Source organism: Musca autumnalis, unplaced genomic scaffold, assembly GCF_047663935.1.
Source record: "Musca autumnalis isolate F117 unplaced genomic scaffold, ASM4766393v1 scaffold_1, whole genome shotgun sequence".
NCBI lineage: Eukaryota > Metazoa > Arthropoda > Insecta > Diptera > Muscidae > Musca > Musca autumnalis.
The window spans coordinates 207,434,113-207,448,254 of NW_027411644.1; the positions used below are offsets into that span (position 1 = coordinate 207,434,113).

Consider the following 14,142-nt stretch of genomic DNA (forward strand, 5'->3'; position numbering starts at 1 on the left):
CAAGAAACTTTTATGGGAATTTTACTTGGAAACGGAGTACTTGAGGTAGTTCGTTAACATAAAAAATAATAAAAGATACAGTTGTACAAAGAGTTGTGGAATTACATCAATGTGTATTTAATAAAAAACATGAAGTTCCCCATACTTTGAGAGCGCTGAGGGGGTTTCTGAAATGTTTTAAATTTTAAAGGGAACATTTTACTCTAAAGAAGCTATGGAGCCGACATTAAAGTTCATTTTATTAAATATCACACATAACGTAACCATCTGAGGTGTTGCAAACATTTAAAACAGTTCAATTATGATGTGGAGAAGGATTATGGCTCCCCCGAACTCGAATATATGTACAATCCCATCATTTTTTTCCAACCCAGCAAAATAAATTGGAAGTAGTGCAATGTGGACTAGTTCTTTCACGGCATGTCGTGAAAAAGGCACTCCATTCCTCACATTTTAACCGCATTTGGATGCAATCCAAAGAATCACATCCATTTGTCACATTTTAACAACATCCGGAGGCAGTTCAACGGAGTCGTGAAAAAGGCACTCCAATTCCTCACAATTTAACAGCATCCGGATGCAGTGCAAACGGAGTCGTGAAAAAGGCACTCCGTTCACTACATTTTATTAGCAGTTGTTAGAGATCCCTACCTGTACATAAATCAGTTTGTACATCTCTACAGGCAGCGGAATACATTTCCAAAAAGAGATAATCGTGTTAACATTTCCAAACATTTGTTAATACAAACTAAATATTATTTTAAATAATAATTAATTTGTGAACATTTTTCCGGTAACTCACGAGAAGAAAATTTCCCAATGGAGTGCTGTTGGAGTACATGTCGAAATCTTAACTGGTGATGGGAAGACAATATCAAACCCATTTAGCAGATGAAGCAAAAGTACTTAAGCTTGGATTAAATGAAGAGCGGAGGAAACACACATGTTTGCGATTGAATTCAATAGAGAATTTTCATAATTTGTGTTAATTTAATAAAGGTATTAATATTTTTGTTTTACACAAATAATAAATGCATTTTATTTTGTTATTCAAAACACGTGCTCTGGACTGCCTCCAATTCTACCCCAAAGGGTCAGTTAAAATGCAATGCCAAAGGGTCAGTTAAAATGCAGTGCCAAAGGTTCAGTTAAAATGCAATGCCAAAGGGTCAGTTAAAATGCGGTGGAATGGAGTGCCTCTTTCCGGGGTCAGTCCCTTGTAAAAATCATGAGTGAAAATGCATAATTTGATGCACTTCCAAATCACTTGTACATATCATTTAACTGCCTCTTTGGAGGCAAACTTTTCGCTGGGAAGTTTTAAATCGATTAAGGCTGGTTTATCAAGAGAACGATACATGCAACTACGAAGAAATCTAAAGAAACAGCTTACAAAGACATTATTGAGTAAACATATTTGATAATTATAATGTCACGTTCTCCCCTCAAAAATTTGAGTCGTCTTAATTTAATCTGAAAATATATTCGACTCCTTAAGTATCAATATCCAAAAAAAAAAAAACTTGTCTCCATCTTCCAAACCTTACAAACTACTCCATAATCAATAACACAGTGACATGCCACCTACCGTGAATAGCGAGTTATCAATGCCACCAGCGAACGAAACATTTTTCCAGGTCGTAATAACAACATGTTTTGGTACAAAAGTTTCAGCGCCCACAACACCGTCACGAATATCCCACATGGTGCGTTCACGTACTTCAACACCGAATCTGTCGGTACGAGTCATTAAATCACGTTCCATACTAAAAAAAAAACAAAGAAAAAAGAAAAAAAGAAGAATAAATATTAAATATGGATCATTCCAAGAAAAAAAAAACAAAATATGTTACAAAAACAATCTTAAAAAGGAAAAATGTGTATGTGATTTTCTAATACGAGTACTCAGCAAAAAATATGAAATCCCCCATGTTAGGTGATAGGTACCAACATCACCAAAATGTGGTGCAAAAGGATAAATTACAAATTTTTGACATGCTAAGAGGATGCTGTTTTACATGCTGTGTAAGGTGTTTTTTTTTCTTTCATTCACCACAAAACATTGAATTGTGTGTCTGAGAGAGAGAGTTGGGAGCATAACAACGCAGGATTCCCAAATGATTTGCTGTCTTCATGTTTTGAAGGAGCACCCTTCTAGCTGGGTTGTAACTAAGTCCACACAGCATAGCAAACATGCAAGCCAGATGTATGCACTGGAAGTTTATAAGTGTGTGTGTGTATGTGCGTGCGCGTGCATATCTGTTTTATATGTTCAACTTTTGACAGTATTATTAAAAATGAAGATAAATGATTATGATTCATTGAAGCATGAAATTGTTGTTGTGTGTGAACAAAACCGAACCAAAAAAAAAAAAACAACAACGAATAACGCAATATGTGCAAATGGTTTACATGGTGATAGATATTCAAAATAATAACAATGATATTTTGTATTTAAAACTTTTTTCCACCATGTCACATGCTACTCGTGACGGAGGATAATCGATAGTCATTGTGTGCGTATACTTGATGAGAGCATATTAGTGATATGTATACGTGAGTATAGTACAATTTCCAGCAGAGTGAACATGTACCAGGCATTTGGAGTTATGGAAATTTAAACCACAATCTGTTATTTATTTTTTGCTATGCTGGACCAAAAGCAAAAAAAAAATCAAGTGACACACGTGTTACTTTGTGGTTTTGATACTAATATACCCTCAGAGTAAGATGACATATATGACATTTACATTTTTTTAGGCGAGCTAAAGGGAGTTTATATAGATGAGCTAAAGTCCATTTTTTAGAGTTGTGCCAAATGAACTGAATGGATCTACCCAACTCACAACGCAGTTCCAATGGCCCACATAGTTTATATGAACAAACTGTGTATACGTAATATCACATGTTATATTTTATGAAGTTACTCATATGCATTGGAACTAGTACCGTGAACTAGGAACTAGATTACCCAACTCTAATTTTTATAGACCAGCTGAACGGAGTCTTTATGGACTAGCTGAAGGAAGTCTATCTATTGCCAAGAAGAAGGGGGCCTTTATAGTGGTGCAGAGTGGAATCTTTGTAGACGAGTTGAAGGGTATCTTTATAGACGTGCTGAAGGCAGTCTTTCTAGAAGACCTGAAGGGAATATTTAAAGACAAACAGGAAGGAGTACTTGAAGACGAGCTGAAGGGAGCCTGTGTAAACGAACAGAAGGTATTATTTATAAATGAGCAAATGGGAGCCAAAGTTATTATAGACAAGCAGAGGACAGTTTTTATGGAGGAGATAAAGGAAGTCTTTATAGAGGAGCGGAAAGGAGTCTTATGGACCCGATGATGAAAATTTAAATAGACAAGCTGAACGGTGTCTAGATACAAGAACAGAAGAGAGTCTTTATATATGGGCTGCATGGCAAAGCTGAGGACTTTTATTTACCACTCTTATACCTCATGTGGACACTCACCACCCCGTGCTTTAATACACATAAAAGGTACTGAACTAACATGTGTCAGGCGTTCACCCTTAAGAACAATAAAAATTTATTTGTCGGGTTAATAACACAATCCTATTAAAAAGCAAAAACAAAAAAAAATAAAAAGTCAGTAAGATCGGCCTGGTCGAATAAATTATTCTTAACTAAAATGGAATAATTAGTTTCCTTTCCTGTCTGCAATTTTAGGTGCAAAAATGTTTCCACCACGTATACCTCAAATGCCAAAATGATCTAATCGAATCTAAACAAGTAAAAAAGTAGTAGCCGGTTTTGCCGACAGAGGTATACCCTAAGCCTGTGTAAATTGAAACACTTTTTTCTCAAAAAACTTATTTATTAAGGGAAGAAATTTGGGCGTATGAACTAGCCGTCAATGATATGGATTACGTTAAAATCTCTAAAGTTTTTTTTGGCGGGGGGAGGTACCTAAAGGAATTCACCGACGTAGTCCATTTTGGAAGTGTGTCTTATTTTGGGAGTCATTCTTCTCGATAGGACCGTTGTATCAGGAACATGCCCACAAAAACCACATATCGCTGTAAACAGGGTTACTAGGAGTACCTTCGGTAAACATTTCCAAAGGATTCTCGCATAGACCCTTAACCGCACTTAAACGGCTTGTTTCGTACTGGATTGACCCGAAACCGCACACGGTGCTCTTGAACCAAATTTAAATGGAATGTGCTTACACCTGGGAAGTTTTTGCGGATTCTGAAACTAAAATGTTCATAGATAAGAAAAATCAAAAAACAAAAAAATCGCCGGAGCGCTTTTTAAATAAATCGCGATTCAAGTCGACATTTTTAAGGATTTTTTAGGTTTTCACGATTTTGCTTTGCAAGTCCTATCGAAATGGGACTAAAGAAAATGTTGTAGCTATGAAAATTCTCTACAAGCTTGTTTTTTATGATATCTTCGTAGTTTTTACCGTTATTGAAATATATATGTAGATAGATCGCCTCCTTATGTTACAATGTTATACACAGTTCACCTTAACTAACTTTAAATGAAAACCGCTTACACCAGGGAAGTTTTTGCGGATTCTGAAACAGCAATGTTTATAGATGAGAAAAATTAAAAAACAAGAAAAATCGCTAGATGGATTTTTTATAAATCGCGATCAAAGTTCACATTTTAGGTTTTTTTTAGGTTTTCACGATTTTGCTTGGAAACCACAAGTCCTATTGAAATGGGACAAAGGAAAATGTTGTAGCAGTACAAATTCTGTACAAAATTGGCTGATTCATATTTTCCTTGGTTTTACCATTTTCGAGACATAGAGGTTCAGATCAAACTTTCAGATTTTTTTTTTCTTAGGTCTTCAGGATTTAGCTTGAAAACTGCAAATCCTTTCGAAACGAGACTAAAGAATATGTTGTAGCTGCGAAAATTCTGTAATTTTTTCGTAGGTTATACCATTTTTGAGATATATAAGTTTAAGTTGGGAAATTGCAGTCATTAGATTGTTTTATAAGGAGGCGATACAGTCAATCCATTGTCTTAATTTGAACTTCCATATCTCAATAATGGTAAAAACTACGAAGATATCATAAAAGTCAATCTTGTAAAGAATTTTCATAGCTACAACATGTTTTTTAGTACCATTTCGTTAAGACTTGCGGTTTCCAAGCAAAATCTTGAAAACCTAAAACACCCTTAAAAATGTCAACTTTAAAAGTGCTCCGTCGATTTTTTTTTTAATTTTTCTCTTCTATGAACATTGTAGTTTCAGAATCCGCAAAAATTTCTTAGATTTAAGCACTTTTTATTTAAATTTGGTTCAAGAGCACCGTGCACAGTGTTTTGGCCAGCGGCTGCCAACCCAGCATCAAACCTATGTTTCTACGTAGGTTTCTATGCTGCTACAACAACAAAAATGTTGATCTTTTGTGTGGGTGGTACCCTAAGGAGGGGACCGATAAATCCCACTTTTGAGCATAAACTAAGCTTGGAAAAAATATTTCGAGGTCCAACGTTTGGGCCAAATCGATTGCTCCGTTTATGAGATATTGCGCTTAACATTTTAGCGGATATTTTTGCACTTCTGGTGGGGGAGGTACCGGAAAGAGTGGACCTATAAGCATCATCTTCTAATTTCATCTAATATTCGAAGCAATATTACGATATGCGAAGTGTGGACCAACGCAGTATTCGGTTTGAAAGTTGTCGTGCGCACCAGCCACTCCACATGCTGGCCGTAGAAGTTTTTACATTTTTCAGGTCATTTTCTCAAGAAGTATGGACTTGCCACTGAAAAAACTTGCACAATCGTAATAGGGACCTTGAGTGCAACCCGGTGGGACCATCAAATTACAGCTAGTTCGATTAAAAATTGTAGCTAAACTCCTCAAAATACCGAAAATTGTATGGGGGCCATACCATAACATGGACCTATGTCCATAATTTTTATACCCTCCACCATAATATGGAGGGTATAATTAAATTTGTCATTTCGTTTGTAACACATCGAAATATTAATCGGAGCCTTATAAATTATACATATTCTTGATCTGGGTAAAATTCTAAGTCGATTTAACCGTGTCCATCTGTCCATCCGTCCGACTTTTGAAATGAAGATACAGCTCGCAATTTTTAAAATAGAGCTTTATAATTTGGTATAGAAGTTTCTATTACTCCTAGTATGTTTAGTATTGCAAATGGACTATTCGGTCCACGTTTTGATATAGCCCCCATATTACGGTACCGCCCGATTTTCGGTATTTTAAAGGGTTTAGCCTCATTAACACACCGAAATAGCTGAAATTTTATTAGTTAGTCTTCTTCGGGCGTATAAAACTATCTCACAGAAATTTTCCGGTACAGGTCCACGCTTTAATATAGCCCCCATAGAACGGTACATCCAGATTTTCGATATTTTGAAGATTGTGGCCTCAATAATCCACCGAAATGGCTAAAAATTGATATTTAGTCTTCGTTGGGGGTATACAACTCTCCCCCAGATATTTGTCGGTGTAGGACCACTCCTTAATATAGCCCCCAAAGAACGGTACCTCCCGATTTTCGGTATTTTGATAATTGTTGCTTCAATATTCCTCGGAAATGGCTGAAAATTGATATTTAGTCTTCGTTGGGGTTATAAAACTCTCCCCCAGATATTTGTCGGTACAGGTTCACGCCTTAGTATAGCCCCCATAGAAGGGTACCTTCCGATTTCCGGTATTGTGGCTTCAATATTCCTCAGAAATGGCTGAAAATTGATATTTAGTCTTCGTTGGGGGTATACAACTCTCCCCCAGATATTTGTCGGTACAGGTCCACGCCTTCATATAGCCCCCATAGAAGGGTTCCTCCCGATTTCCGGTATTTTGATAACACTATGCAACACTGAAAACGCAAACAAATTCTAGTATGGATTTTTTGAAAGTACATATTTAGACAACAAAAACCCTAGTAGGGTTTTGTCCTGTCAGATCCAGTTCGGATGTTATGGCCTCTTCTAAACCGGGCTAAATCTACACTTTTTTGCTTTATCAGGCCTTTATCTCAGAAACGAATAGGAATTTGGCCTTGCTGTCTTTAGCAATATTGTAGCCCTAAATTAGTAGAACTCATCTTTCGAAAAAACCACATAACAAAAACTCCTCTAGGGCATCAAAATCTATAATATAGAAAATTTTACATAATTACTGAAATTCTAGTCAGTATCGGCTAAACTTTTAGGAGTTGAGCCAAGTAACCTTTGCAAAAATCTTCCAAATAAACTTCTCAACAATTCTTTAGAACATTCTGAAACTCTAAAATGCTTACTTCATGTTGTTTCAGCGGTATTTTGCATCATATCTTTTACAACACGTATTTCAAACACAGCTCACACCAACTGTTTATTCTCGCATTTCGGATTTCACTACATTTTTGACATTTTTATTAAATCGTCGTTGCAAAATGTACTGAAAACAACGGCATAGAGGCATTTTACAACAATGACATGTTCTGAAGAGTTTTGTATTACATTCCAGGGAATATTTTTCCAAAAGAAAATATTCAGAAAAAATTAACGGTTTTGGAGATACGGTGCGAAATGTATAAAAATTGTGGAATTTTTGCATATATTTTGAAATTTCAGGCAATAAGTGTAGTTTTTCGATTTCATTATTTCTCCAAATATTTTATTCTTGTCCTTATCTACAAATTTGCTTTAGAGGTCAGAAGAAGATTCGCATTGGTTTCAGAGATATAGCCCCGAATTTCTTTAAAAACTCAATATTTAACCATGTTTAGATGGGGCCATATAATCCGAGCTGGATCTGACACAACAAAACCAAACTAGGGTTTCTTGCCGTTTGGGTCTGTACTTTCAAAAAATCCTCAGTTCGAATTGTTTGCACAAGATCACCTTAAAAATGTTGCACAGTGTAATTGTGGCCTCAATATTCCACCGAAATTAATGAAATTTGATATTTAGTCTTCGTTAGTCTTCTTCATAAACAAAATGTCCATTTTACTTCAATATAACTAGTGGTGAAGGGTACAACAAGTTCGGCCCGGCCGAACCTAACGCCGTTCTTACTTATTGGAATATAAGTTTGTTGATCACTAGGAACACTAAATGTCAAATTAAAGCTAATTCGGTAATGTGACTAAAAACGTCAAAATACCTGAAATCGTGTGGTGCCGTTATATGGGGGCTATACCAAAAAGTTGACCGATATATGGGATATATATGGATACATATAAATGAAACTTGACCTGCAAACAAAAGAGGCATTTCAGCGTCCTATCAGTTTTTTTTTTGTGCTACAGTTTATCACAGGCGGAAGGACGAACGGACGTACACGCTTAGATCGACTCAGAATTTTACCCTGATCAAGAATATATAATGCGTAACAAAAGGAAAAGGAAAATCTCAATATACCCTCCATACTATGGTGGAGGGTGTTAAAATGTCATTTAGAAGATGCAGATGATTACCCTTATTTTTGTCATGTGCTGAAAATAGATTAAACCCCTTCGGCAACTAAACTAAAATCTATTTGAAATCATTTACATTCATTCATTCTTGATTTGTTGATATTAATTAAATTCCTTAAAAAGTCCCATTAAAACAATGTTTCAAAGTTGTTTTTTGATTTCATTTTTATTTTCTTTTTCTTAAAGACAAAATATTGGCAATAAATTGCAGAAGTCAGGTATGTATATGGAACGAACGAACAACAGTATAGCCTTTACCTTCCTTTTTGCTGTTGCAAATTTGAAATTGATTTAGAAACCAAAGGAAATAAAGTTCAATAAAGCAATATGAAAACCAAAAAAAACTCACAGGAGAAAGAGAAGGAGATCCATGTGAATGAAAATAAACCAGAAGAAGCACAAACAACAGAGCAGAGTTGCATGAAAAGTAATTTATTATGACACACAGCAATGAAATATGGCATCAAGTGAATTATACTTCAATTGTTGTTTGAGAATTGAGAATCCAAATGATGTTTTCCAACACACACAGACACACAAGCATTTTTTACATACCTCCACACATACAAGTATCCCATGGTAGTGGTCAAACGTGCTTCTGGGTGACATAATGACCCATGTAACAATAAATAAAAGAGAAAAAAACAAAGTGACACGCAGAGGGGTGTATTAGGTGGACTAGTAACGGACACACATGTCGTGTGGTGAACCATACAATATTTTCTTGTAAAAGGAATTATTGTTACTTTCCTGTTTATTTGAATAGATGGATTATTTATGGAGCAGAACATAGGGCTTTATTATCAAATGATAAATGCGTTATTTTGTTTCATTTGTGGTTCTATTAATATATGTGGTTGTTCTCAACAAAAAAACCTGATGATAAAATGAGGGGGTGGGGGTGTTAAGTTTATGTATTCTACGCAAAAAGAATTTCATATGAATTTAGTGAATTTGAACGGGGATATTAGTTGTCAAATATGTCTCAAATAAATATATTTAATTAAATTTGTCAAGAAGATCATCAAACCAAAACATTGATAGTGTTAACAATGTGCTTAACAAGTAAGAAAGTATCAGTCAACTGTGCTGACGGAGATATACCCTCAGCCACTGACAAAAAAATCACAACAATCACAAAGCTTTAACTTCGCTTTTCTCGAATTTTGTGCGGAAGTTGCCCGAAGGAGTGGACCAATATAGACCATATTCCAACCTGATACATGACTGGATGAAATAATACGATGTGCAAAGTGTGGACCAATCAGAAACTCCCTGCGAGAATTATCTTGCGGATTTGCGTTTTGGTTCGTGCCGTCAGGATTTCTTGGAGTTTTTAGGCCAATATCTCAGGAAGTATGGACCGTTGTAAAGGGAGCCGCAAGGACAACCTGTTGAAAAAATTTCAAAATGATTTGAAAAGAGCTCTTAAACTTCACTCTATCCGAATTTTGTGTGGGAGGTACCCGAAGGAGTGGACCGATATAGTCCATATTCTAATGTGATACATGACTGGATGAAATAATAATTCGATGTGCAAAGTTTGGATCAATCAACAACACCCTGCGAGAATTATCTTGCGGATTTGTCATTTTGGTTGGTGCCGTCATGGTTTCTTGGAATTTTTGGTCATTATCTTAGGAAGTCTGAACTTGGGCCCGACAAAAATGTACCGTCGAAAAGGGAGCCGCAAGGTCAACCTGCTGAAAAAAATTCAAAACGATCCGCGAGGTGCTCCTTAACATCACTTTATCCCAATTTTGTGTGGCAGGCAATCGTAGGAGTGGACCAATATAGTCCATATTCAAACCCGATCTATGTATGGAAGGAATAATACGATGTACAAAGTTTAGACGAAACCGATTGTTCCCTTCGAGAGTTATCGTTCACACCATTTTACAGAAAAATTTAGAACTTTTGTGGGGGAGGTGCCCGAAGTAGTGCACCGAAATGGCACATCTTCAAACTTATACTGATTTTGGACAAAATATTAAGATACCTAAAATTTGGTTCGAATCGGTTGATTCGTTCGAGAGTTATCGTGCGCGCCAGCCAGACAGACAAATTTTCTGAAACGAATATCGTCCAAACATACTTGGGGTCTAAAAACGTTATTTCGATGAGGCACATTTTTGGTCGTATCAAAGGGTATATATCCTTTCTAGCCTTAAGGCTGAGGGTATAAAAATTACGACGCTATACTTACTGTTAGGAACGGAGTTTCTTTAGCTCTTACTGTTATAGACACAGAGGAAAATTTGTAACTACACCCATAGTTCCCACTAAAGACACGTATGAATACGGGTCACATGGCGGTAAACGCAAAACTGGAAAACCAAGTCTTCTTTAGAGTAAACAACTGGAAGACAAGAACAAAAAACACGGTACCCCAAATGGGAGAAGTAAAAAAAACAAAAAAGAGAGGTTTTTCATAGCATAAAAGTAGGTCTTCTCGCAGAAGACCCGTGTGTACATAGAAAGCCTCTTGATCTTCTCGTAGCAGGCAATTATGACTTTCAATACAAACAAATAAAAAAGTATCAGTCGACTTTGCCGACAGAGATATACCATTAGCCTATGTGAATTGAAACATTCATCTACGGACAGTTAGAATGTATTTATGGTCTTTTCAGAATGTTGTGGCCTTTTTTGGACATTTTAACTTTCCGACAAAAATGTGGATTAGGATTTAAGTTCAAAAGTGTTGCTAAGGAGGTACCGACCGACATAGTCCATTATGCAAGTGGATCTTATTTTGGGAGTCACATCTATTCGATAAATATCGCGCCCACTAGTCATTTCAGTGGGTCATCGTATAACTTTTGGACCAGTATGCCAGATAGCATGGACTTGTCCACGGAAAACATAATATCGCTGTAAACAGGATCACAACGAACAGCATCGGTATACATATACAAAGGATCTTCGCACAGACCTTAAACAGCACTTAGACACAAATGTTGGACTTTTGTGGGGGAGGTACCCTAAGGAGAGGACAGATATGAACCATTTTAGAAGTTAAACTAAATTTTGGACAACATATTAGGAGATCCAAAGTTTGGACAAAGTATTTTTATACCCTCAGCCTTTAGGCTATGAAGGGTATATACACTTTCATACGGGCAAAATGTGCCTCATCGAAATAATGGTTTTAGACCCCAAATATGTTTGGACGAAATGTGTTTCAGACAATTTGGAGTCGATTGAGCAATGTCCGTCCGTCTGTCTGTCTGTCTGTCTGTCGGTCTGTCTGGCTGGCTGGAGCGCACGATAACTCTGGAAGGGATGAACCGATTCAGTTCAAATTTTGGCTTTCGTAATATTTTGCCCAAACTTAGTTTAAGTTCGAAGATGGGCTATATCGGTCCACTCCTTCCGGTACCTCCCCCACAAAAGTTCGAAAATGTTCGGAAAATTTGTACGTAAGATAACTCTTGAAGGAAGTAACCAATTTGGTCCATAATTTGCAACTCGTGAAATGTCTACCAGACTTAGATGAGGTTCCAATATGGACTCAATCGGTCCACTCCTTCGGGTAGCTACCACACAAAATTTCGGATAAGTTCAGTTTAGGACCTGCTCTCGAATCGCTTTGATTTTTGTTTTAGCAATTTGTATTCACTGCCCCCCATACGACGGTACAAGTTTCATCAGGGGCAAGTCCATACTTCCTGAGAAAATAGCCTGAAAGTTGCACAATACCCCTACGACACCGTGTGAGGTGGTTGGAGCGAAAGATAACTCTCAAACGGATCTGCCGATTGGGTCCAAAATTTGGCCTTAGTAATATTTTGTCCAAACATAGTTTAAGTTCCAAGATAAGCAATATCGGTCCACTCCTTCAGGTACCTCCCCCACAAAATTTCAAAAATGTTCGGAAAAATTAGTCGTACGGTAACTTTTGAATAGAGTGGCCGAATTGGTCCATACTTTACACATCCTAATATATATACCAGATATAGATCAGGTTCAAATATGGACTATATTTGTCTACTTCATCCAGTACCTCCCAAACAAAATTTCGGATAAGTTCACTTTAAGACCTGCTATCGAATTACTTTGTTTTTTGTTGAAGCAACTTGCATTCGCTGCCTCAATTACAATGGTAAAAGTTTTTTCAGCGGCAAATCCACACTTCCTTGAGCAAACAGCCCGAAGGGTGTAAGAACGCCCTATGGCACCATATGTAGTGGCTGGAGATCCACTTCCATGATGGTCAATGTCGATCCATTCCTTTAAGTATTTCCTCCGCAAAACTTTTGCTTTTAATCCTAATTAACATATTTGTCGGTTCCTACGGCCAAATTTTTTTAAAATCCTCTAAATACGTACATATGTTTTTTGGGAAAAAATTGTTTCAATATACACAGGCTGAGGGTATATCTCTGTCGGCCAAGTCGACTGATACTTTTTTACTTGTTTTTTTTTTTTGGTATGAATAAAACACTATAAATTAGCCATTTATTAACCGATTTGAACAAATATAATAGCTTATTTGAAAGATATTATTTACCCCTTTAAAAGGAAAAAGGATCAATAGAAATCCGTTGTGAAAAAGGAAGATATGTCCCTTTAAATTTGAAAATGTAAGATTTTCACTAATTTTACCAAAAACAATCTGACCCAAACGAACAAACCCAACACGATAGAATTTTGTAACAGAACGCTTGAATATTTTTCTGGTCAACTTTTATAGCACGGTGCCATTTATCGATATTTTCCGAAAAATGTGAACATTCTCAAGACCAAAACTGCCTGAAGGAGCATTCCCATACTTTTTCGATGTACCACAAAGTTCTTAATTATTGTGTTGGCTACAATCTTCGACATTGTGTTGTATCGCAAATCTCAATGGTTATATGCCAAAATATCTAAAAGACGTCAATAAAAATTTCAAGTCAAAATCTGGAGGCTTGATTTTCATCGTAGACATATCGTCCAATGGTATATTTTGCTCTGTTCAATCCCTGGAATCAAAAACGCTAAGGGCTCATTAAGGTTTTCAAATCGCCCCCGCCTAGTATATACCCTCGTTAGCATAAATGCTGAGGGTATAAAAAATAAGTCATCCCATAGAAGGCCAGGAGGTCAACACTTAGAAGACCAATGGATCTTCTCATAGTATATCAGTGTGCATTCTCTTAAAGGATTCATAGGTCTGCTCACTGAAATTCAACGACGACAAGAAGGCATTATTTTTGAAGACAAATATGTCTTCTCTAAGAAGACCAAATGAAAAGATTAGCGGGCCTTTCCATAGAATATATAGAAAATGTCACAGGGGTTGTCATAAGAAACCGCAGGTCTTCTCATAGAAGGCTAGTCATCTTCCAATATATCAGTAGATATTTTAAGAGAAGACCAGTAGTTCTGTTCATAGTATACCAGTGCTTATTCTCGAGAAAGAGTAATAGGTCTGCTCATGGAAGTCCGCTACATCTTCTCACAGAAAAGCAATAGATGATCAGTAGGTATTTTTACAGAAGGCCATAGAACGTCGATAGGACTTCTCACAGAAGACCAATAGTTATTTTAATAGAACTTCAATAGGTCTTGTCATAGAATACCAATAGATCTTCTCATAAAATGTTAGTATGTGTTCTCATATAAGACTTATAGGTTTTTCTCATAAAAAGTCAGTAGCTCCTCTCACAGATGACTAGTCCAAGTCAGAACGGCGTGTCTTAAGACACCACTTGTATAGAAGTTTTACA

The 14,142-nt window shown here is 36.5% G+C and overlaps 1 protein-coding gene across 8 annotated transcripts in view; it reads right to left on the minus strand.

Moving 5' to 3' along the window:
- mesh (sushi domain containing 2 mesh) overlaps positions 1-14,142 on the minus strand; it is a 172,264-nt gene that overhangs the window by 81,144 nt on the left and 76,978 nt on the right. For all 8 annotated transcript variants that reach the window (XM_073959977.1, XM_073959976.1, XM_073959974.1 and 5 more), the window contains one exon: positions 1,589-1,766. In XM_073959977.1, the coding sequence (XP_073816078.1) occupies positions 1,589-1,766 (178 nt within the window). The remainder of the gene's footprint in view (positions 1-1,588; positions 1,767-14,142) is intronic.